Source organism: Colletotrichum siamense (genome assembly GCF_013390195.1).
Source record: "Colletotrichum siamense strain Cg363 chromosome Unknown KSG_Cg363_contig04, whole genome shotgun sequence".
NCBI classification, from domain to species: domain Eukaryota; kingdom Fungi; phylum Ascomycota; class Sordariomycetes; order Glomerellales; family Glomerellaceae; genus Colletotrichum; species Colletotrichum siamense.
The window spans coordinates 3,470,952-3,492,283 of record NW_023501017.1 but is presented as its reverse complement, the minus strand read 5'-3'; the positions used below and the strand labels follow the sequence as shown (position 1 = coordinate 3,492,283).

Below are 21,332 nucleotides of genomic sequence, written 5' to 3'. Positions count from 1 at the left end.
GCAATGCGGTGGTCTTAGGTACTTACCCCTCCACCCCACTATCTGCTTCTTCTTATCTGTGTCTTATCAGTTATCTTAACACCGAAATTCATCACGTGTCAATAGTGGATTCTCAAAATTAGGTGATCAAAGCCTAGATGGCACCGCGCCGCTGCCCGCACTAGTGGCAGTGTCTACCTACCTACCTAGTACCTATCTAGGTACCCAGGCACCTTATCGACTCTGCCAGCGGACCTACCCTGCTGTTACAGTTACCCCCGTCACATCTGTACATGCGCTAGAGGGGATGTGGGGCGAGAACGACTTCCTCCGCGACTTCTACACCAGCACGCGTCGTGAATTGAGAAGTCATTGCACCTGCTGTCTACCCAGTAAGTTGGTTTCTATCCTTCTTGCGCCTTCAAAAGCAGACTGTTCACACGCCTGGACTCAAACTCGACCTTTCTCAACGTCACCCCTTTTTTTTCAACTGTCCGTCCCTCGCGTCTCGACGAGGACAGTCCTCGGCTTTCAGCCGCCGCTCACCACCTGTTTGCCTCGCCGGGGTTTTTATTCCTTTGTCTTTTTGTACTGCCCGGGACCTTCCAGAAAATTCCTTGCCTACACCTCGAGTTCGGAAGAAGTTCTTCGACTAGCGTCTCTACCTCATGCGGAGATGATTACATCGCTGTATGCGACGTCTCTCTATCTCACGACACCTACGCCGATCAACACGAACAGCTGCCAGATTCGTCGTAAGTCATACCTCGAAATTAACACACTCTGCTCTCGTGGCTACGCGGCTCCGCCTGCTCTATTCTGTCGTTATCCCATCAGAGCATGTTCAAGAGCTCTTCCCAACTTACGACGTGTTTGGAAAGAACACAGCTCATCTTTCTTGCCTGCCCAAGAAGGTAGTGCCCAAGCACTCCTGACGGGAGCCAGACTCAACGCACCACTTTCCACTTCCTATCTCCGGTTTCAGAGACCGATGACAACTGCTAACACTGCAAAAGCAACGCGCCTGATGGCTTGAAAAGTCAAAATGGCAGGCACCGATGGCGATCCCTTCGACTGGGATGTCGACAAGGTGGTACATGAGCTTTGCATCGCCGACAAGCGCCCCTGGCTACCCCGGCAGGCCAGCAAAAGACCCGATCCCCAAACTCTTTCCAACGCCCTGAGAGAGAACGAGATCGACGGAGAGACCCTGCTGACATACGAGGATGTCATGTCATCCACGAAAGGCCTCCTTGAGACCCTGGGTCTCACCAAACCAGCACACCAGATGACTTTGGTTAAGGCCATTACTTACCTCAAGTCCAAGAGCGTCGGCTACCGACAGCACAAACTTGAGTCAGCGGGACAAGAGCTTGAGTCTCAGAACAGCTCTCAGGAAGCGCCCGTCGACAATATCCAACAAACTCCTCTACAGCAAGGGTCTAGCCCACCACGGTTCTCAAGTGATCTACTTCGTCGTGAAGACTTTGTCGCAGAGCAGCTCGGCGGTTTGGCAAATACGAAGGCGAACGGCGACCCCAAGGAACCGCCTCAGAAAAGGCGGAGATTAGCGCCCGTCTTGATCTCCACGGATGTCGCTGGGCTTGGCGTCGCAAACTTTCCCCACGCGGCGACAGGCGTTACACGACATTTTCCTCGCAGTTATTCGAAACCGGATTGGTTGGATACCACATCCAACGCCTACTTTGGCACTCAGGCTTTGATTACCGCTGACCTGGTCCCCAAGTCCAATTTCGTCGTCAGCGAAGAAAGTACGCTCACACAGAGTGAGATCAATGGCTTGGCTCCGGCGGGAGAGCATGTCCTCGACCTAGCTACTCGTGGCAAGGTACCTGCGGGAAAACGTCGTCAGATACACCGGGCTATGTCACGACTGTTTCGTAAGAATAACGAATCTCTGAACAGTCTCAACAGTGGGTTTCACCCCCAAGTCGAACCCTCGGACGAAGGAGACGAGATTCTGCCAGCTTTTGGCGAGTCAGACGACGAGGAATACGATTCCGACACCATGAGAGAAATGGAAGAAGAGGCGGAGGAAATCAGACAAGAGAAAGCCCGGAAATCCCACTTGCTTTCTGGTGACGATGTCGACCGCGTGATGCAAGAAGAAATACTGCGCATGGAAGAATCTTGGGAGGAGAGAAAGCTTCCCCTGAAGCAAAGACATGCAAAGGCGCTATGGAATCGAGCACGCCGGCAGGGTCTCAAGCGGGCTATGGCGCAGGCCCACGCACGACTGGCGGGGTTTACCAACCGCATTGAGAAGCTCTGCCTCGAGATGCGACGGAACGAGTGGCACGACGAGGATGAGCTGAAGAAGCAGATGCGCTGTCTCGAGGCCAGCGTTGAAGATCGGAAGAAAGATAGATGGTTCCTCGACGTTTTGCAGGGCCCCGAGCCTCCTGGACCAGAGTCACTGCCAAGGCTCCTGTTGCCGACTGCTCAACGCGAGGTTCTGTCCGATGAGGATGGTGAGGTCATCACAAGCGACGACGATGATGGCTTCGTCATCGACGATATGAGAGGCATTGCGTTCACGTCCGAGCCGGTTGAGACTCGGCCTGGTACCCCCATGGACTTAGACAACCCGGAACAGACGGCAGAGGTTGATCAAAGTCCCTTAGCGCTGCGACAAGAATCAATGGCCAAGACCTCTGTAGATCCCGGAGGTCATCAGGTTATCGATCTAACATTTTCCGAATCCGAAGCAGCAGCAGCACCCCGGAAAGTTCACATCAGCCTGATCACTCCAACCAAGCCGAGGGATGTTCGTCCGAGCACGGAGATGGATGTCGATGAGCCGCAAACTTACCCTGACGAGGATCTTGAAATTCCGATCGATCGACCAGCGGACATTGCAGCTATTCCACCGGAAGTCTGGAGGGATCATAAAGACCGCGAACGACTTTTGATCTGCGTCTTGTGGAGAGTCCAGAGGAAGAAGTTGCAGAAGGATGTATTCTCAATCTTCCTCAGACTGACCTCTAGCTCAGTCTGGGAAGATATCATTTTACCGGCATTGTCAGACGACGAGGGCCGAGAGTTCTTTGGTGAAGTGTGCAACTTGGCAGCGCGGCTATTCAGAGTTTTCGCCCTCTGCAGAGTTCAAACTTCTGGATCTAGCATTACGAGAAGGATCACTGGCACCAAGGCGAAGAAACTTCGGGCGCAAGCGGCACTTTTCGAGCCTTTTTATGACTTTATGAGAGAGATTGAACCTTACTTCGTCGATCAAAACGAGACAGATGCCGACTTAGACGACTCGGAAAGACTTTCAGGTGACGACATTGAAGATTCTCCGTCTAAGAGACGAATGAAACCCGTTGTACTCGATCAAACTGCAAAAGATCTTCGAGAGACCGACCAGCAACGTTTGCAAGAGCAGGAGAAGCGACGGATCGAGCTACGTAAGAAGCTGGCCGCTTCCGCCATTATTCCCAGCGACAAATCACGGTTGATCATCAACGAATCCAAGCAGGATGATCAAGGCTTGATCTACATAAACGAAGACATCGGCCGGCGAATCAAAGAGCATCAAATTCAGGGCGTTCGCTTCATGTGGAACCAAATTATCTGTGATCCCAAAGTACGACAGGGATGTCTCCTGGCTCACACCATGGGCCTCGGCAAGACTATGCAAGTCATCACTTTGCTTGTCGCAATCGCCGAGTCTGCACAGTCTCCCGACGAATCCATCAACTCTCAGATACCGAATGACCTGAGACAATCGAAGACCTTGGTGCTGTGCCCGTCCCTGTTGGTCGATAATTGGTTGGATGAGATGCTGATGTGGGCTCCCGAAGGCCTTCTCGGGCCCTACTTCAAACTCGAATCTGCTACCAAACAGAACGAACGCATGCCCATCATTCGTCGATGGGACGACGAGGGTGGCGTCATGATCATTGGGTATGACATGTTCAAGCGGTTGGTCGACGAACCTGGTGAAGAACTGCCGAAGGAAAATGATGGCAAAACGGCCTGGAATATTCTGACGCAAAGCCCGAACCTGGTCGTAGCCGATGAGGCCCATAAGTTGAAGAATCCTGACTCCAAGATTGGCTTGGCTGCTTCACAGTTCAGGACTCAGAGCCGAATTGCGCTTACCGGCTCTCCCCTTGCGAACAGCGTCGAGGAATACTACTACATGATTGACTGGGTAGCACCTCGATACCTTGGGCCTCCTTCCGAATTCCGAGATCTTTACACCAGGACAATTCAGGAAGGCCTCTACGAAGACAGTACCCGCAGCCAATTTCGCATGGCCAAGAAGCAGCTTGCTGTCCTGGAGAAGACAGTGGCCCCAAAGGCACATCGAGCTACCATCAAAAGCCTGTCGAAGAATGACCTTCCGCAGAAGACAGAATTCATCCTGACTGTCCCGGTCACGGACCTACAAGCTCGGCTTTACGACGCATACCTTCAGTCTGCGAGGGGCGACGCGGACCAACAGGTTTCGTCTAGGATCCTAGGAATCGTCAGTAATCTAGGCCTTATCGTCAATCATCCTAGATGTTGGCAGAACAAGCTTGCACAGGAACGCCGTCTAGACACCAGCAAAAACCCAAGCAACCGCTCAGCTAACCTAGCGTTATCTCCCGCGGTGGTTAGTAGCGGACTCAAGATGATGAACCGTCCGAAAGTCGACATTCAATCTGCGGTTTTATCATGGAAAACGCGTCTTCTCGTCGCCATTCTTGCCGAAAGCGAAAAGGTGAAGGACAAGGTTCTTGTTTTCACATCATCAATTCCGACAATGGACTACTTGGAGAACCTTCTGCGCCAACAAAAGCGCAAGGTGGCGCGTTTGGATGGTTCTACGCCAATCAACTTGAGGCAGCAACATATTAAAAACTTCAATTCTGGCGACACTCAAGTTTACCTCATTTCAACGACCGCCGGAGGAATTGGACTCAATATCTATGGTGCCAATCGCGTTGTCCTCTTCGACTTCAAGTACAATCCTGTCAACGAACAGCAGGCAGTCGGCCGAGCTTACCGGATCGGCCAGCAGAAGCCGGTTTTCGTCTACAAGCTTCTGTCTGGAGGCACATTTGAGTCTGCAATGCAGAACAGATCCGTTTTCAAAACTCAGCTAGCTTCTCGCGTTGTGGATAAGGAGAATCCAAAGCGGTGGTCGAAAAAGGACAATGAATATCTAAAGGACCGCGAAACGCCGCCGCGTCAGGACTTGACTCATCACATGGGCAAGGACAGCGTCCTGGACAGTTTGCTGAGCAATCCGGAACTCTCACAGGGTATCTGTGACATTGAGACTACGGATACCTTTGAGGAGCATGACCCAGACGATGTTCTGACAGCTGAGGACAGGAAAGACGTGGAAGACCAAGTTCGTATGCATTCTCTTCGCATTACTGACCCTGAGGAGTACAGGAGACTGGAACAGGAGAGACTGAGCCGCACAATGCCATCTGTGGCCGGTCAAGCCATACCTCAGACTCCGATTCCCCATCCAGGGCTGCCTCGAAGCACCATTACCGCTGCTCCATTGGGAAGCCAAACCCCGATCAATGCACCAAACGTCCCGCAAGTTCTCTTCAGCCACCAACAGAGCCCAGCAACCGCTGGAGGGCCAAGTACAGGTGTTAGTCACGCAGCTGAGCAGAAGCTACCGTCTGATCCGGCTGCTCCTGGATCTGCAAATACACCAACTTCATCGGTACAGCCAGTTCTGAATTCGGGAACGCCCCACCAAACTCCTGATGTATGACCCTCGCAAGGCTTGTTTTAACCTCATGAACATGGCTAACGATGTGTAGTCACGAGGTGCTCCACCGATGCCCATAGCTGGTGCTAACACTCACTTCGGAACTCATCCTGAGAACATCGCGGTGCTGGACGGACAAAATGCATCTGCTGCCGCTATAGAGAGTCCCAAGCCGCAGGCCAAGAAGGCGCCTAAGAAACGCCCATTTTTGATCAACTGGCCTTACCAATTCGAGCAAAAGATCATGGAGGCGTCCCAAAAGATTGAAGATACCGAGTTGCTCGTCCGGATCACAGAAAACCCCAAGGATATTGCAAAACGGGTCGCACACTCTACGTGGAAAATCAGGGAGGACAAGAAATTTGGCGAGTGGCCCAACCAATCTCACATGAAGGCACTCTGCCGCCTCATGGAGAGTCCGAGGTTCGCAGCGGCAATCCTCATAGGACACTTTACTCCAGCTGAGCTAGCCCTCGCGCCGTCTGTCGAGGCTTTGGAAGATATGGAAAAGGCGTTGGCGCAGCTCGGAGACCGGGAGTTTCGCGAACGGTTGAAATTGGGCACCGACCAGCCCGAGGAGCACAACGTATGACCCCGCCATGCTCAGTCATTCTTGATTTATTCGCCTCTCTGCAGCTCTTTTCTCGAATTTCACCTAGTCACGACTAATCCCTTGATCAACAGCAGTTCCCGAACGTAGACGGTCGAACGAATGCGTATGCTACGGCGGCGGATATACGGGGCCCGGCGAATTCCGTGATGGACGATATGCAGGTTTTGAGGGACGTGGAAGGTCGCAGGCAGCACCGAACACCCAGACTTCCAACATGGGCTAGCAAGGCTGTCGAGGAAGCCAGTTTCGGGGAGCAACGACCACAGCCGCGGAATCCTTTTCAGCTATCGCCGTCGCCTGAGGGCTAACGGGAGACATCATGTTTGTTTTACCTGTTTGTTATTTTTTCTTAGAGGGCGTTTTCCACATCGCATTGAGGAACGGAGGATATTGGAGTTGCATGACATTCACGATACCCTTTGCTAGAGGCCTAGAGGAGGTATGTCAGGCATCCGGAGAAACTGTCTGAAGGGAGGTGGCCTGAGGTTTGCATTAGCATCGGCGTTAGGGCCACAAAGACCCGGAGAGATGAATCAAGACGACGTGGGATCTCAGAAAGGCCCCGAAATCCCAAGCCATGTTAGTCCCTGAGAGTTGTTTTGCACCATACATTATACGTGACTAATGAGGCTTTGCGTGGTTCGTCGTTTGTAAAGTTGATATGCTGCGAGCGTGGGCTTTTTGGGAAGATTCGAAAAGACATATGACCTCGGGGGGCATTGAAGCATGGAGGGGCAACGGGAATGGTTTCGGGGAATGCAGCGTCACAGTGACTCCTCTAGGCCCCATCACGAAAATTACACGTTGGTGCCGGGCCGGAGGTTGGTCATTTTGAGATATTCTGGACGGGGTATATAGGCCAGCTCGGGAAGCGCCGTAACCGGCGTCTTTCGTACGATGGTTGGGTTCCACCCAAGGTTGATTTCAGGCGGCTCGAAGATGAGCAAAGTGGATGTTTTGTACATTTGTGATAGGATAATTCTCAAATTTAAGTCGTCCACGGCGAAGGAGCAGACACCGGGGAGGGGGGCAAGAAGGAGGGACCAAAAAAAAAAAAAAAAAAGGTACATGGTGAGCAAGAAAAACGTGCAGGTAAAAGTGATCTGAGGTCTGGTCCCTTTGGACAGGGGTTGGCTGGGGGCTCGGTACCGTCCAACGAGATGGCGGGCAGTTCCCCAGAAATTGGCTTTAGATGAATTTTGATTGGCTCAGTGGCGGATTTTTCTGGACCCTGCAGAAGCCGAGACACCGAAAATCGAATGCGCGCAAGTGTTAGGCTGGGCCACTCGCCCATGGATGTCCCCCGTGCAGCGGCACTAGCAGCGCTCTGCAGGCTGCAGCCCAGCCCACTAAAAGGGCACCTAGGATGATGGCAACCCACATTCGGAGCGTCCCTCAGTGGTCGCAGAGACCGGTGGCTGCCACGGCTGCCCCGCCGTCGTTGGCCCCAGACGTGCGCAACACAACGCCAGTCAGCCAGTCAGCTCGTCCGAGGGCCAGCGTCAGCGTCCTCCCGTCCAATGTGCGTGTCCGCTGTCCTAAGACAGCCTGTCCTCGGGTTCGTGGTGCGGTACCTACGGCACCGTACCTTACCTCCTGAGGTGGGCGGTACCTTACCCTGCGCCCACCGCCGCCTTTTTGTGTCATGGCGACTCTTCACCGGACGCACTAATAAAGGACGGTCCGAGAATCTGGTCTCTTTTATTCCTCGCTTCTCCTCATCCGCCAATTTCGCACTTCTTCTCCTTTCCTACCAAATCCCGTCTTTGTCGATCAAAGTCGCCCCTTCAACTCTTCGCCAATTGACTTGTGATCGGCTGCGCGCTGACACTCTTCTCTGGCAACTCTGACCCCGTTCGCCAACGACGCACTTGGTCGCCACACCGAAACAACCGTACCAAAATCTACTTCGTACCGCTATCCTCGACCGACGTCACACGAAGTTCCTCTCCAACTTGCCAATCGTCACTATGGAGGCTGCTCTGCGTCAATCTAAGGCCATGTGCCCCTTCTTGAAGAAGGCCTCGCCCGCTAAGCTTCGCGCGCTGTCTACCTCGGCTCGTCCCCATGCCGTCCAGGCCCCTCAGACGGCCGTCGCCGTTTCCCCTTGCGGCGGCACCATGTCCAAGTTGCAGCTCCTTGCCCACCGCTGCCCCGTCATGGGCAAGGCTCTGACTGTTCAGTCGGCTCAGTATGGCCATGCTGCCAAGGCTGCGAACTCGTCTGTCGCCGGCATTCGCGCTCTGAGCACCAACTCAAAGTCCGGTCGTGCCAGCATCCATACCAGCCGCAGCAACGACGCCCGCGCCGTGGACACTCCTTTCGCTAACGGACATGACAAGAGTATGTGATATGTTTCCAAAACCCAATAGCATTCGAGCTAACATGTTCCAGCCCGGCTTCCCCCGAACATGGCTGCTCGCCATAACTCTGCGAACAACGTTGGCATGGGCAATTCGGATGCCTCGAAGGCCAAGTTTAATTACGAGGCCTATTACACGTCCGAACTGGAGAAAAAGCATAAGGACAAGTCGTATCGCTACTTCAACAACATCAACCGTCTGGCCAAGGAATTCCCCCGTGCCCATATGGCCGACAAGGAGGAGCGTGTGACTGTGTGGTGCGCCAATGACTATCTTGGAATGGGTCGTAACCCCCACGTCTTGAAATCGATGCACGAGACCTTGGACGAGTACGGCGCCGGTGCTGGCGGCACGAGGAACATTTCGGGACACAACAAGCATGCCGTCGAGCTTGAGGGCACCATCGCGAAACTGCACGCAAAGGACGCAGCTCTCGTCTTCAGCTCATGCTATGTTGCCAACGACGCCACTTTGGCCACCCTGGGCAGCAAGATGCCTGATTGTGTCATTCTGTCTGACAGCTTGAACCATGCCTCCATGATCCAAGGTATCCGTCATTCCGGAACCAAGAAGATCGTCTTCAAGCACAACGATGTGGCGGATCTCGAGGCGAAGTTGGCTTCTCTCCCCTTGCATGTTCCCAAGATCATTGCATTCGAGTCGGTGTACAGCATGTGCGGCTCGATCGGCCCCATTGAAGCCATTTGCGACTTGGCGGACAAGTACGGCGCCATCACATTCCTCGACGAAGTGCACGCTGTCGGCATGTACGGACCTAATGGTGCAGGTGTCGCGGAGCACCTTGACTTTGAAGCACACCAGCAAGGACGCCCCAAGGGCAGTATCATGGATCGCATCGACATTATCACCGGCACTCTTGGCAAGGCTTATGGATGCGTTGGTGGATACATTGCCGGCAGCGCCAAGCTCGTCGACATGATCCGCTCCCTCGCCCCTGGATTCATTTTCACCACCTCCCTTCCCCCTGCGACAATGGCTGGCGCAAAGACCGCCATTGAGTACCAGATGGATTATGACGGTGACCGTCGTCTCCAGCAGCTTCACACCCGCGCGGTGAAGGAAGCCCTCGGCGACCGCGATATTCCCGTCATCCCCAACCCATCCCACATCATCCCGATCTTGGTTGGCAACGCCGAGCTTGCCAAGCAGGCATCGGACATGTTGCTCCAGGACTACCAGATCTACGTGCAGTCCATCAACTACCCTACCGTTCCGGTCGGGCAGGAGAGACTGCGTGTGACGCCCACTCCGGGCCACAAGAAGGAGTACCGCGACCAGCTTGTGCAAGCCATTGATGAGATCTGGACCAAGCTTGGCATTAAGCGCACCTCTGCTTGGGCTGCGGAGGGTGGCTTCATCGGTGTTGGGGAGGCCAATGCGGCCCCCGAGCAGCCCCTGTGGACCGACAGCCAGCTTGGCATCGAGCAAGCTGCGAAGGAGATTAAGGCTGCGGGCAACATCAACAGCGGCTTTGTCGAGGCTCTGTTGGAGCGTGAGGCCAAGACGGCTGGTCAGGCCGTGAGCTCTGCTATCTGATTCCGTTCTCTGATTGGGATTTCGCCCAATGCGTTCAACGTTGATATCTACGGGGAGCTCAGCGGACCTTGACCACGTTCTTTGGAGCGATCAACGAGTTTTTGATATTGTACCACGCCCCGTGACTGATTTTCTCTTTCGATTTGAGACTCTTGTCTACCAGCTACTGGTGACTAATCTCAGTGTTGGTCGCAACACCAATAGTTTACAACCAATATATGAAATGTCACATATTGACATCTTTCATCAAACCAACTCTCAATGCGCTTCAGTGACATGCCCGTCCACGTATCCGTATCGATAGACTTCATCCGAAAGCGAGCTGCATCACAGCCCACTGACCCAAGCCACGATGAACCCGGCCACGGCAATTGTTGAAATCCGTTCAGCTGAGAGTACGTACCGTGCTGAGTGTACCGGGCTTGGAAACGGACTTTGGAGACTGCTTAGTCATCATAGGGTCACTCCGCCGGAGTGCTCGCAACTCCGTCTCCAGCGGAGAGACGGAGCAAAATCGTGAGGACAAGGCACTCGGAATCCACCCCATTGGCCAGAGCTGCCCAGCCATGACTTACACGATTTCAGGAGAGCCGTAACGAAGGCTCAACCTAATGAAGGCTTACGACGCGAGTTTGTCCCTGTAAAGGAGCAGTGTTTCGTATCTAGTTTGCCTGCTTTCCTTTCCCATCTCACCTAAATCAAGACTGGCTACCTTTGAAGTTGCGAATGTCATCATGGAGATGCAAATGGACGCTGAATCAAAGACCAAGGGACCTCGAGCCTGCACTACATGTGCTAAGGCCAAATCGCGGTGTATACCAGGACCGGACGGGAGTAACAAGTGCGAAAGGTGAGTCTTCCGAACGTGGTTCCATCTCCGAGACGGCTTTTGACATTCTCATCAGGTGCCATCGGCTTAGGAAGCCCTGCGGTTCCCAGACCCCTGCGCCCCCTAGAGCGAAGAAGGACCCAAAACCAACCAAGGTTGCGGAACTGGAGAAGAGACTCAACGAGTTAACCACGCAGTTGGGCACTGCTCAGGGCGGGACTCCCGCAGTATCCGCCGGAGCCATCACTGCAGGAGAGAACGGGAACGGGAACGGAAGCGGGAGCGGGAGCGGGGGCGGAGGCATCGATACCAACGCTAGTCCTCTACCAATCACCAACAGCAGCAAGCCGGTATCTGCCCGGATTCCCATCAACTGCGACCACCTTTTTCCGCCAGAAGACGCACCGGCAGACGGTGGATCTGACACTTCACCGGCTCCGAGCGCCTCGACTCTCGATGAACACCACTCCGGGAGCAGTCACGGCCAGCCGGAGCGGGTTGAGCCTCCTTGGCCGCTTAACAACGAGTTGAACATCATGCTGCAGACTTTCCGAGATGACTTTCAGCCTTTGTATCCGTTCGTCATCGTACCGCCTCATATGAGCCCGGCACAGCTTGCGGCCGAGAGGCCGTACCTGTGGAAGGGCATCATGATGACTGCATCCCATCTTGACGCTACTCGGCAGGTGACTCTTGGCAACGAGCTACTTGGAGATATTGTACAGGCAGCGTTCACAAAGCCGAAGAAGAGTTTGGATGTTCTCCAGGGTTTGCAACTGCTTGTTTCTTGGTACGAAGGAGACATTGATACTTCGGTGGACGACGACGGCTGACTTGGCTCTAGGTATCATTACAACATCAACAGCTTCCAGCTGACGAATCTGCTTTTCCTCGCGAGGTCCATGTGTATAAGCTTGGGGTTCAAGGACAATCCCATCTCGGTTAAGGAGCAAAACACCCAAATCTGCATCGACGTAAAAGATACCGATGCCCCTGCAGTCATGACGAAGGAGCAGATGTCAACTCGGTTGGAGCTAATGAGGGCTTTTGCCGGTTGCTACTACCTCAACACGCTGTAAGTAGCATTCTGCCAATGAGACCTTCTGCGATGCTGATTATGAGAAAGGGTCTTCACGACAAACAAGCGCCCGGACGCCTTCATGAACACTACATATCTTGAGTCTTGTTGTAGGCAAATTCAAGATAATGTGGAATACCCCAGCGATGAGCTTCTTGTACAGCTCTTCAAGATCCAACAGCTGGCTCAAACCATCTCGATGACACTGGGAGTGGGAGCGGAGAGCACGAGCTTCCAGTCGCTCCAGTTGCCCCTAACCATGGTGGTCCAGTCTTTCCAGCAGCAGCTTGACATTTTCAAGACCTCTATTCCAGACCACTTGAAGGGAAATGGTACGTATTCCGGCTTGCCTATCATCTGAAGCATCCTCTCACAAGTTTTTTTAGCTGGTCTCCTCACGCACGTTAGCATTGCGGAAATCCTCCTCTACGAAATTGGCATTCCGGAAGGCGAAGGTTCGGCGCGCTACATCTCTCTCACGGAGCGCCTGGAGCTTCTGTGGGGATGCTGCAACGCAGTCAAGACGTTCCTGGAGCGACGCTTCCACAGGGAAAACAATATCTCAATCATCCAACCGCGCTTCACATGCCTCAGCTCCTCCGACTTCCTCTACGTATTCATCGTCTCCCTGAAGCTCATGACGTTGGAAGTGCCGGGCTGGGATATCGCCTTCGTCCAAAAACACATTGACTTAGCTAGCGTTGTTGAGGGCCAAGTAGCGCATTTGGATATTTTCACCGCGCGGAGGGCCAGGCGGCCAAGTGCGGCGGTCGCAGCAGCTACAACTCCGGTCGGCGCGGCCGAGATCCCCGGTCCAAAGATTGTCGACCCTTTCTTGCGTCTGACCGAGATGCTGCGGTACTTCAAAGAGCTCGTCAAGGGGGAGGTGTGCAAGCTCAAGACCCAGCCTGCCATCCAGGAACCCATCCAGTTGCCGGCCAACCTGTCTGATGGCACTCAGGCCATGATCAGGGATCTGGATGCGACGTTCTGGAATGGAATGCTCGGGGAAGATCCTGGAACCTGGGATGTCGGGAATATGTTCTCTTCTATGGATTGGACTGCGACTTGAGAAAGCTGTACAACTACGCAAACAGCACAGGGGGGGGGGGGGGGCAGGATACACACCTGATCCTGGAATATCGACAATCTTTCGGACGACTACAAAGACAGCAAAGCCCCATATGAGTGGGCGAACTCTGGACTAAGTAACGAAACTAATGATGGAATGAGTGTACGAATGCACAACACTATCCTTGTGAAAACTACTCCTAGTTATTGTTTTAAGGAGGCGCAAAAACAGGCAATGTATAATAAGACCCCTCGGATAGGCTTGGGAAAATTAGACTGTGACACTTGGACTTCAACCTTTGAAAAACATGGCAAGGGCATCTGATTCAGAACTTTCGAAGCCGGTGCTCCAACCCGGCGGCCGGGCCGATAATTCGCACTCGGCCGGAGGCCGAATCGGAGGGGCCTGGATGACCGTCCGGGTCGCATTGTACTTTTAACTACAACATGAAAAAGTTTCCAGAAGGGCCACAGACTCGATTTCAGGCCAACTGTAGTGTTGCTTATGAGGCATCTCAAGTAAATGGGACTTTGACTGAAAAGAGACTGCAATGGTATTTGTCGCTAGTTGCCGAAGCTCCATCAATCACGGCTGCCAAGTATCCAAAATTCCGCAAAACTCAGAAAGTTGATGTCATCCACTCTGCAGCAAGCCACATCCCGCGCCTCGGAGTCACTCTTGGCCGATTATATCCGCATTTACACGAGCGCGAAAAAAAACGGCGGACCGTTGATTCAGTTACACGCACAGCCGGCCGTTTTTCTCTTCTCAACACTTACACCTTTTCCTTTTAGGTTGAAGAAAAATACCGCAACCATGCCCAAGCCGCAGGTAGACTACGCCCTCTACCTCGTCACCGACTCCACCCCCGCCATCCTCGGCGACCGCGACCTGGGCTCCGTCGTCGCGGCCGCCGTGAAGGGCGGCGTCACCTGCGTGCAGTACCGGAACAAGACCAAGGACACTGGTGACCTGGTCGCCGAGGCCAAGAAGCTGCACGAAGTCACCCGCGCGCATGGCGTGCCTCTGCTCATCAACGATCGGGTTGACGTCGCCCTGGCGGTGGGCTGCGAAGGCGTGCACATTGGGCAGGATGACATGGGTGAGCTACGCAACCCCTTCTACTCATGTTATGATGTGTTGAATGAGAATGTGCATGAGACTGTGAGACTAATATGTGAGCAGACCTGACCACTGCGAGAAAACTCCTGGGCCCGGATGCTATCATCGGCGTGACAGCGAGCACTATCGATGAAGCCCTCAAAGCGTGCGAGGGCGGCGCGGACTACCTGGGCATTGGAACCGTCTTTGCAACATCAACGTAAAATGTCCCGTCCTGCATATCTGATCTCGCCTGAGACTCACACCGAATAGTAAAGAAAACACAAAACACATCATCGGCACCGCAGGTCTGCGTGATATCCTCGCCGCAATCGACTCCGCAGGTCACTTCCCCGCCGTCAAGACGGTCTGCATCGGCGGCATCAAGTCGACCAACATCCAGCGCGTACTTTACCAGTCCGCAACCCCCGCGGGCCCGGCCATCGATGGTGTTGCTGTCGTGAGCGCCATCGTCGCGGCCGAAGACCCGGAAGCTGAGTCGCGGAGGTTGCTCGAGCTCGTGAGGTCCAGTCCCTCGTACCAACAGGTTGTCAAGACGGGCACAGGCGTGAGCGATGTGAAGCAGCTTTTCGAGCTTGTTCCAGAGGTCGTCAAGGCTGTTGCGCAGGCGTCACCTCTTTCGCATAACATGACAAACCTGGTGAGTAGTCTTCCCCCTCCACAATGCTGCGTGTTGATGTTGGCTGACGAGAGACGCAAGGTGGTCCAAAACTTCGCGGCAAACGTGGCCCTCGCCGTCGGCGCCTCTCCCATCATGGCTAACTATGGCGATGAAGCCCCTGATCTGGCTCGCCTCGGCGGCGCGCTGGTGATCAATATGGGCACCGTCACGCCCGACGGCTTGGCAAACTACGTCAAAGCCCTGGCTGCGTACAACGCGGCCAAGAGACCCGTGGTCTTTGACCCCGTTGGCGCCGGCGCAACAGCCATCCGGAGGTCGGCCGTCAAGACCATCCTCTCCGGCGGGTACCTGGACCTCATCAAAGGAAACGAGGGCGAGATCGCGACAGTGTACGGGCAGTCTCTGGAGCAGCAAAAGGGCGTCGATTCCTCCTCGACGCTCTCCCACGAGCAAAAGGCCAAGCTCGTCAAGGATCTGGCTTCGAGGGAAAGGAACGTGGTGTTGATGACGGGCAAGACCGACTACGTCTCGGATGGCGTGCGGACGTTTGCGGTCGAGAACGGGCATGAGCTGCTCGGACAGATTACTGGTACCGGCTGCGTGTTGGGCACGACCGTTTCCGCGATGCTGGCGGCCAAGGCTGACGACAAGCTTCTTGCCGTGGTTGCGGGGCTGTTGCACTTCGAGATCGCGGCCGAGCACGCTGCCGTCAGGGGCGATGTGCAAGGCCCTGGCACTTTTGTGCCGGCTTTCATTGACGAGCTTGCGAGGATACGGAACCAAACCGTCGGGGGCGACTTGAAATGGTTGTCAGGGGCAAAGGTCAAGGCCGTTGAGGTCCAATGAGCCAAAGTGAGGCTGAACCATTAAAAGTGCAAAACAAGAAACGCAAACTCATTTATAGACAAATTCTAGATAACAACTGTGTCCGTCTAACTTCGTGCGTCTGTGTCTCGTAAACTTCGTCTCTTAGATCTTGTGCACCAGAGCTTGCAGAACCTCCTTCGTATCTTTGCCCGTCTCCTTGACGAGCCCCACGATGCCCTTGAACTCGGGCACCGCGGCATCGCCCATGAGCTCATACATGATGCTCTCGCTCGTCGTTACCGTGACGCCCTCGTGCCTCAACCTCGCCAGGGCGATGGGCACCTCCTCGCGGTTGCAGCTGCTCACGCCGTCCGCGAGCACGTATGGCTTGTGCCCCGCCGCCAGGAGGTCCAGCGCGGTCTGCGTGACGCAGATGTGTGACTCGATTCCGACGATGATGACCTGCGCCGGCTCCGCGCTGTCGAACTGCCGGCTGATCTCAGGCACCCACATGCTGAACTTGGTCTTGTCCACGGGGGCCCGGATGAGGTCCGACTCCCGGAGGAGGGACGCGAGTTCTGGTACGGTATCGCCGAGGCGTGCGCGGTTTTGCGTCGTTGTGTAGACGGGAATCTTGAGGGTCTCGGCGGCGCGGAGGAGCTTGCTCGTTGTCTTGACTACCTTCTCGAACTCGAAGATGGCATTGCGGAACTTATCTTGGAGGTCGCAGACACTATCTCAGGGCAATTGGGTTAGCAAAACAGACATTGCACAGCGCTGGCCCTGAGTTCGGCACATAGAATTGCGAAAGGATGACGCACAAAATGACCGGCCTTTGAAGGCGCCTCGGCGTGGGATCGGACATTGTCGCAGTCGTAAGGAAGCGGGGTCGCAAGGTGAGTTGTTGTGGTCGAGGACGGCGCAATTGGGAAAATATTGACAGTGTGCGGAGGGTTCGCGCTGTTGTCATGTCCCAGGCGAGGTAATATTGAACCTGATGTGACTCTGGATCAGTCGATGAACCGGTCTCGGCTCCGACGACCTTGGTGGTTACCCAGTCCACATGTCGAGGAGGACCGCGGGGCAACGGATCGTGGGGAGGGTGGGGTAAATGGCGGCGGTACCTACCTCACGCTTACCTTCAACGGCCCCGGTCTGAGTGACCGATGCTAGGATACCAGGTACATCGCCTTGCAGTCTCACGCCCACCACAAGTTTTGTACCTCTGCGTTGTAAGTAGTAGCGGTGGTAATTTCCTTTGATCTGGTTGGAAGACCACTGCGCCGTTGCAGAGCGGAACATTGTGCAGTATCCGCACCGATGACATGTGTCTACATGCAACATCTGCGGATGAAGCTATCAGGGGCACTTCTGCAGGCGCCACTGATGTGCTGTCGATCATTGCACTTTCTCACACTGCCTGCCTATGTTCATGTCGACGATTTTGTATTTTGTTTCCGCTGTGTCATCTCCTCTAGCCCTTGTGCTACATGGAATTCACATTGGACCTGGTACACTGTCATGGCTACCAGTCGGCCCATCTCGCGCGATATGAAGCATCCCGCCTCTGCGTGTTGGAGGGGGCAATTCCGTCAAGCAAATAAAAAGAAGATTAATGCGCTTGCCTTTCAGGCCATCTCCGTATCAATTGCCGCCGGGGCCTTTGCTTCTCCTTCCGCCTACTCAGCAGTGGCCGTAGGCTTCACCTTGGAGGCTGGGTTCATCCACGAAAAGGCAGATGCTCCTCCAATCGGGTTCGCCGACCGCGGCAGCGGCGGCGCCGCGTTTTTGGCTTCACGTTGAGCCTTCAATTCTACTGTGCTGCTGACCGTCCGCTTCGGCTCCCAACGAATCGTTCCCGCGGGGGTACTCTCCGAAACCGTACTCGCCTGGCTTTTCCGTCGATGTTCGCCGCTGGTTCTGGGGGCGGGCGCCGGCTCATAGGCAGCTCCGGTTCGGGCAGATGATGACGACCCCGATTTCAGGGGCTTCAGTACCTTCATATTCCGACTACCGCGCCCGGCTGGCTGATAACCACTCAGCGGTCCGTTGGCATCCCGCTGTCCGTTCTCAGAGCCGTTTGCAGACGTGCCTTGCCGCCATGATCCCCAGATGCCGCTGGCAGACTCGCGTCGATTGCCGTCTGTGCTAGCAGAGCCGTTCTGCGTTCCCACGGTCTCCTTGGCCCCGGACTCAGACCCACTGGCAGCGTCTTTGCCGGGTCTCTCACTCTCCCCGCCACTTTCAGACAGGTTGCTTGCTCCAATCGACTTGTTGGGTACAGAGTGATTTTCCATAGGGGAGATGAGTCCAAGAGATTCTCCGTCGTCCTGCTGCATGCTAGACACGCTGTTCTCCATTCCTTCATGTGTCGAAGCTGCACGAGACCGCGGCTCCCCAGGAACGAATTGCGCTGCGTTGGCATTGAGTCGAGGTTTCTCCGGAACAAAGTTCATCGTGCTGATGTACTTGAACACAGACTCATCTTCCGGGCGCACAAAAGGAACTGAGAGCTTCTCGCGCTCACTCCCGTACAGACACATGCGGTTCTGAGACAAGAGTATATCGGCTTGATGTGCTCTCAGGGTGTCGCTGCCAATGAAGATTTGAACACCTCGTTTCGGATCCGCTCCTTCAGCCTGCTCCATGCCCAAGACCTCGAAGGTTGTCAGAATGCTAGGAATCTGATGGCCGGGACTCGATGACCGGCTACTTCTCTCCGAGACGGTGGCTTCGACCAAGTACACGGGCAGCCGTATCTTGAATGTTCCGTCCACATCGCGTTGGACTTCTTCCAGGAGGTCGAGTTCCCTAACGATCGAGTAGTCTAGTACAGACTTTTGCGACCCGGTACATAGGTCGGCGTAAAGTATCGTGTTGTGTGCAAATTGAGTCGTAAGCCAGCACCGGATGATGGTAGGAACTGAGCCGAGGATAAACAAGCCTGGGGGAGGCTCAGGCATTTCTAGGGGAGAGTCGTCTTCGTGGCTGCTGACCATGAAATTGGTATCCAGACCCAGGCTGCTTGCGCGACCAGAAGCGACCGAGTGGAAAGAGTGTACGGAATGGCCTGCCGAGCTGTGCCGGCCGTCCGATTTGTGGGAGAGGGAGCGCTCCATCATCATCCCGCTGCTTGGGCGGGGAGGGCCGAATTCCCCAGAATGACGATTGCTCTGGCTGGCCCAGTCGGCCCCTCGCAAGGCACTCTCATCGAAGCGAACACTGTTAGCTCGGGATGCAGCGCCTCTTCGAGCAGGTTCCTCCTCGGCAGGTCCAAGATGTAGGGAGCTCAGCAGGTGCTGGCCCTGCTCGTCAAAGTCGTCGAACATGTCGTTGGGGGATATATGGGTCGGGCCTAGTAGATTAGAGTCAGCAAATGAACATTCCCACTGGACCAGTCCGTAGACCAACCTTGCTGAGGTGTTCCAGCTAAGACGCCAGGAAACGGATGCTGCTGCCAAACTGATTTGAGGCTGGCATCTTGGTCCTGGCGTCGCTCAAGTCGTGCAAGTCTCTCGCCCTGATTATTTTGAACCAGTTGGATTTGCTTCAAATCCATCTGGATGTTGAAGAGGTCGTCTCGGGTGATTGGGAACCGATGATCCATGCCCGGAAATGGTTCCAGCGATTTGAAGTTGTGCAGTCTAGGTCAGGCAGTCCAGATACACGGGGTATATGAGGACAGGAATAGGAGCGAGGGACAACGAGCGAGCGTGATGGGATCAAGTTGTGGCAGAAAGACGCGTGAAAGAGGGTATCGACACAACAGGGAGAACTGAGATCATCCGGATGGGAGAATGCCCATGGACTGACTGCGCAGGAGGTACAGGCGATTCTCGAATGAAGGGCTCGAGGGAAGACGGTGGGCTCTTCCGACCTCGATCCCTACAGTATCAGTTCACGAGGTCCTCCTCCCCCACCACATCGCACAGCGAGACCAAAGAGGTCGTCAACGGCGGCGGCAGCAGGCGCGTCAGCGAGTCCTTGTCGAATTGATTTCAGCGTCTGTCCACAATCCAGTCGGTCTGGGCGACTGCGGCAGCTAGAGCGCGATGGCGGCAGTATTGCGAGGTTGCACAACGATCACCGGCGACGGACTTGCCCGTTAGGTGGGCAGCTTTAGGCAGGTTTGCGTGTGAGCGTCGGCAAGATTTCGACACGAGTCGCTACTGAAAAGGATAGAAGTTTGCGAGACCCGACGTGCGTTCGTGAGTGCGAAATCGGGAGGAGAGAAACAAGTTGTAGTAGAAGGCGCGCTGAACAAAGCGTAGTCGTCACAAGGAGGCCCAGAAGGGTGGGATTGCTAAGGATCGAGCGGCGGTCGTGGATTATTCGGGAGAGATGCTGTTGCAGAGGACGAGTTTTGTCAACTGAGGTCGGAGGGAACAGTATTCGAGGTTACGTATGGGAGTATTCGTGTCTGGTATTCGGGGGTTTGCTTTTGAAAGAAGCGGAGAGAAAAGGGCGTGAAGGAGATGGGCAGACAAACAATGAAGTCTGGTGGGAGGTTAGATGCTCTGGGAGTCGGGACTGGATTAGTGAAGTGGACAGGACGAGTCGGGCCAGGACAGAGGACAGGAACCAAGCACCACAAGGTAAGGTAGGTAGGTGGTGAGGTGAAGGGCAGGCGGCGGGAGTGGATGGACAGGCCAGTCGGTGTATTGAGGTAACGTCGAAGTACCACTGTATCGAATGGAGTCGAAGTGCATGCACAATTCAGGTTGCTCTGGAGCCAGCGGCATCTCTCCACAGTGTTGTGTGGCTGGGAATTATCGAAGCGACACGGGTAAACTAGTACTATGCACTGGCAGCACGGCGTTAGAGCCGGGCACCAGCAGTACTTGAGGGATACCTTGGCGGGGCAGCATGTCTGGTGCGGTGTAGCCTTCACCCCGTCGTGTCAATTGCAGTGGAGGAACACCCGTGGAGCTGCGAGGCCAAGTCGTCAGGTCCAGTCAGTTGCCCTCCACCAGCTGGAACTTGCACCTCAGGTTCCATCGCAACCTACCTAAGGTACCTTACCTTAGGTACCTTACCTACCTGAGCAAACGGGCGAGCCTGTCCGGGCAGGAGCCACCAGTGATTTGCCGCGCTGGGAGGTGTGACGCTGTAGGAGGGGCTGATTGGGGCGGGGGGTTCGTGTTCTGCGCAGGGCAGGGGACGTGCTGAAGACTCCAGAGTGTCTGCCTGCCCGTGCTGCTGCGTGCTGGATGGAAAGTGGAAGCATCATTTCGCAACAGCACAGCAAACTTGACTTTCACTACGCTGCACCTCAGACAGACAAACTCTAAAGCCGCCGATGCTGAGATGCCAATGCCTCCCGTCCTGCACACGCCCTTCTTACCTTCCTTCTCCTGCCTTACCTTTCAAATCAAGGTACTTACCTACCCAGGCACATAACTATGGCAAAAGGTAAGCAATCCCCCTCGATCGCTGCACTTCTTCCAACCCCGTCCATCAAGTCGCAAGGTGTGGTGGATATTCAAGACGGCGGTGCAAGCTCAACCCCCGCTGTGAATGACGACGAGACTCATGCCTTCTCGC

At 54.8% G+C, this 21,332-nt stretch overlaps 6 protein-coding genes across 6 annotated transcripts; 4 read left to right on the top strand and 2 right to left on the bottom strand.

The window, feature by feature from the left end:
* Positions 1–1,024: 1,024 nt before the first annotated feature.
* ATRX (Protein CHROMATIN REMODELING 20) lies at positions 1,025–6,646 on the top strand (the record flags this gene model as incomplete). The annotated part of the gene is made up of 3 exons (XM_036638689.1): positions 1,025–5,722; positions 5,778–6,311; positions 6,410–6,646. 3 exons carry the CDS (start codon positions 1,025–1,027, stop codon positions 6,644–6,646), a joined length of 5,469 nt encoding a protein of 1,822 aa, XP_036495933.1.
* Positions 6,647–8,308: 1,662 nt separating this feature from the next.
* CGCS363_v006839 (5-aminolevulinate synthase) lies at positions 8,309–10,258 on the top strand (the record flags this gene model as incomplete). Its single annotated transcript, XM_036638688.1, has 2 exons — positions 8,309–8,681; positions 8,733–10,258. The coding sequence occupies 2 exons, from the start codon at positions 8,309–8,311 to the stop codon at positions 10,256–10,258; spliced, it is 1,899 nt and encodes a 632-aa protein (XP_036497016.1).
* Positions 10,259–10,992: 734 nt separating this feature from the next.
* CGCS363_v006838 (uncharacterized protein) lies at positions 10,993–13,237 on the top strand (the record flags this gene model as incomplete). Its single annotated transcript, XM_036638687.1, has 5 exons — positions 10,993–11,108; positions 11,164–11,877; positions 11,932–12,162; positions 12,214–12,497; positions 12,552–13,237. The coding sequence occupies 5 exons, from the start codon at positions 10,993–10,995 to the stop codon at positions 13,235–13,237; spliced, it is 2,031 nt and encodes a 676-aa protein (XP_036497017.1).
* An 816-nt stretch (positions 13,238–14,053) lies between these two features.
* On the top strand, positions 14,054–15,827 carry thi4 (putative thiamine biosynthetic bifunctional enzyme; the record flags this gene model as incomplete). The annotated part of the gene is made up of 4 exons (XM_036638686.1): positions 14,054–14,339; positions 14,423–14,558; positions 14,612–14,999; positions 15,060–15,827. 4 exons carry the CDS (start codon positions 14,054–14,056, stop codon positions 15,825–15,827), a joined length of 1,578 nt encoding a protein of 525 aa, XP_036497006.1.
* Positions 15,828–15,950: 123 nt separating this feature from the next.
* isoc2 (Isochorismatase domain-containing protein 2) lies at positions 15,951–16,653 on the bottom strand (the record flags this gene model as incomplete). Its single annotated transcript, XM_036638685.1, has 2 exons — positions 15,951–16,521; positions 16,610–16,653. 2 exons carry the CDS (start codon positions 16,651–16,653, stop codon positions 15,951–15,953), a joined length of 615 nt encoding a protein of 204 aa, XP_036497007.1.
* An 814-nt stretch (positions 16,654–17,467) lies between these two features.
* CGCS363_v006835 (uncharacterized protein) lies at positions 17,468–19,395 on the bottom strand (the record flags this gene model as incomplete). Its single annotated transcript, XM_036638684.1, has 2 exons — positions 17,468–19,143; positions 19,200–19,395. 2 exons carry the CDS (start codon positions 19,393–19,395, stop codon positions 17,468–17,470), a joined length of 1,872 nt encoding a protein of 623 aa, XP_036497004.1.
* Between the last annotated feature and the right edge of the window lie 1,937 nt (positions 19,396–21,332).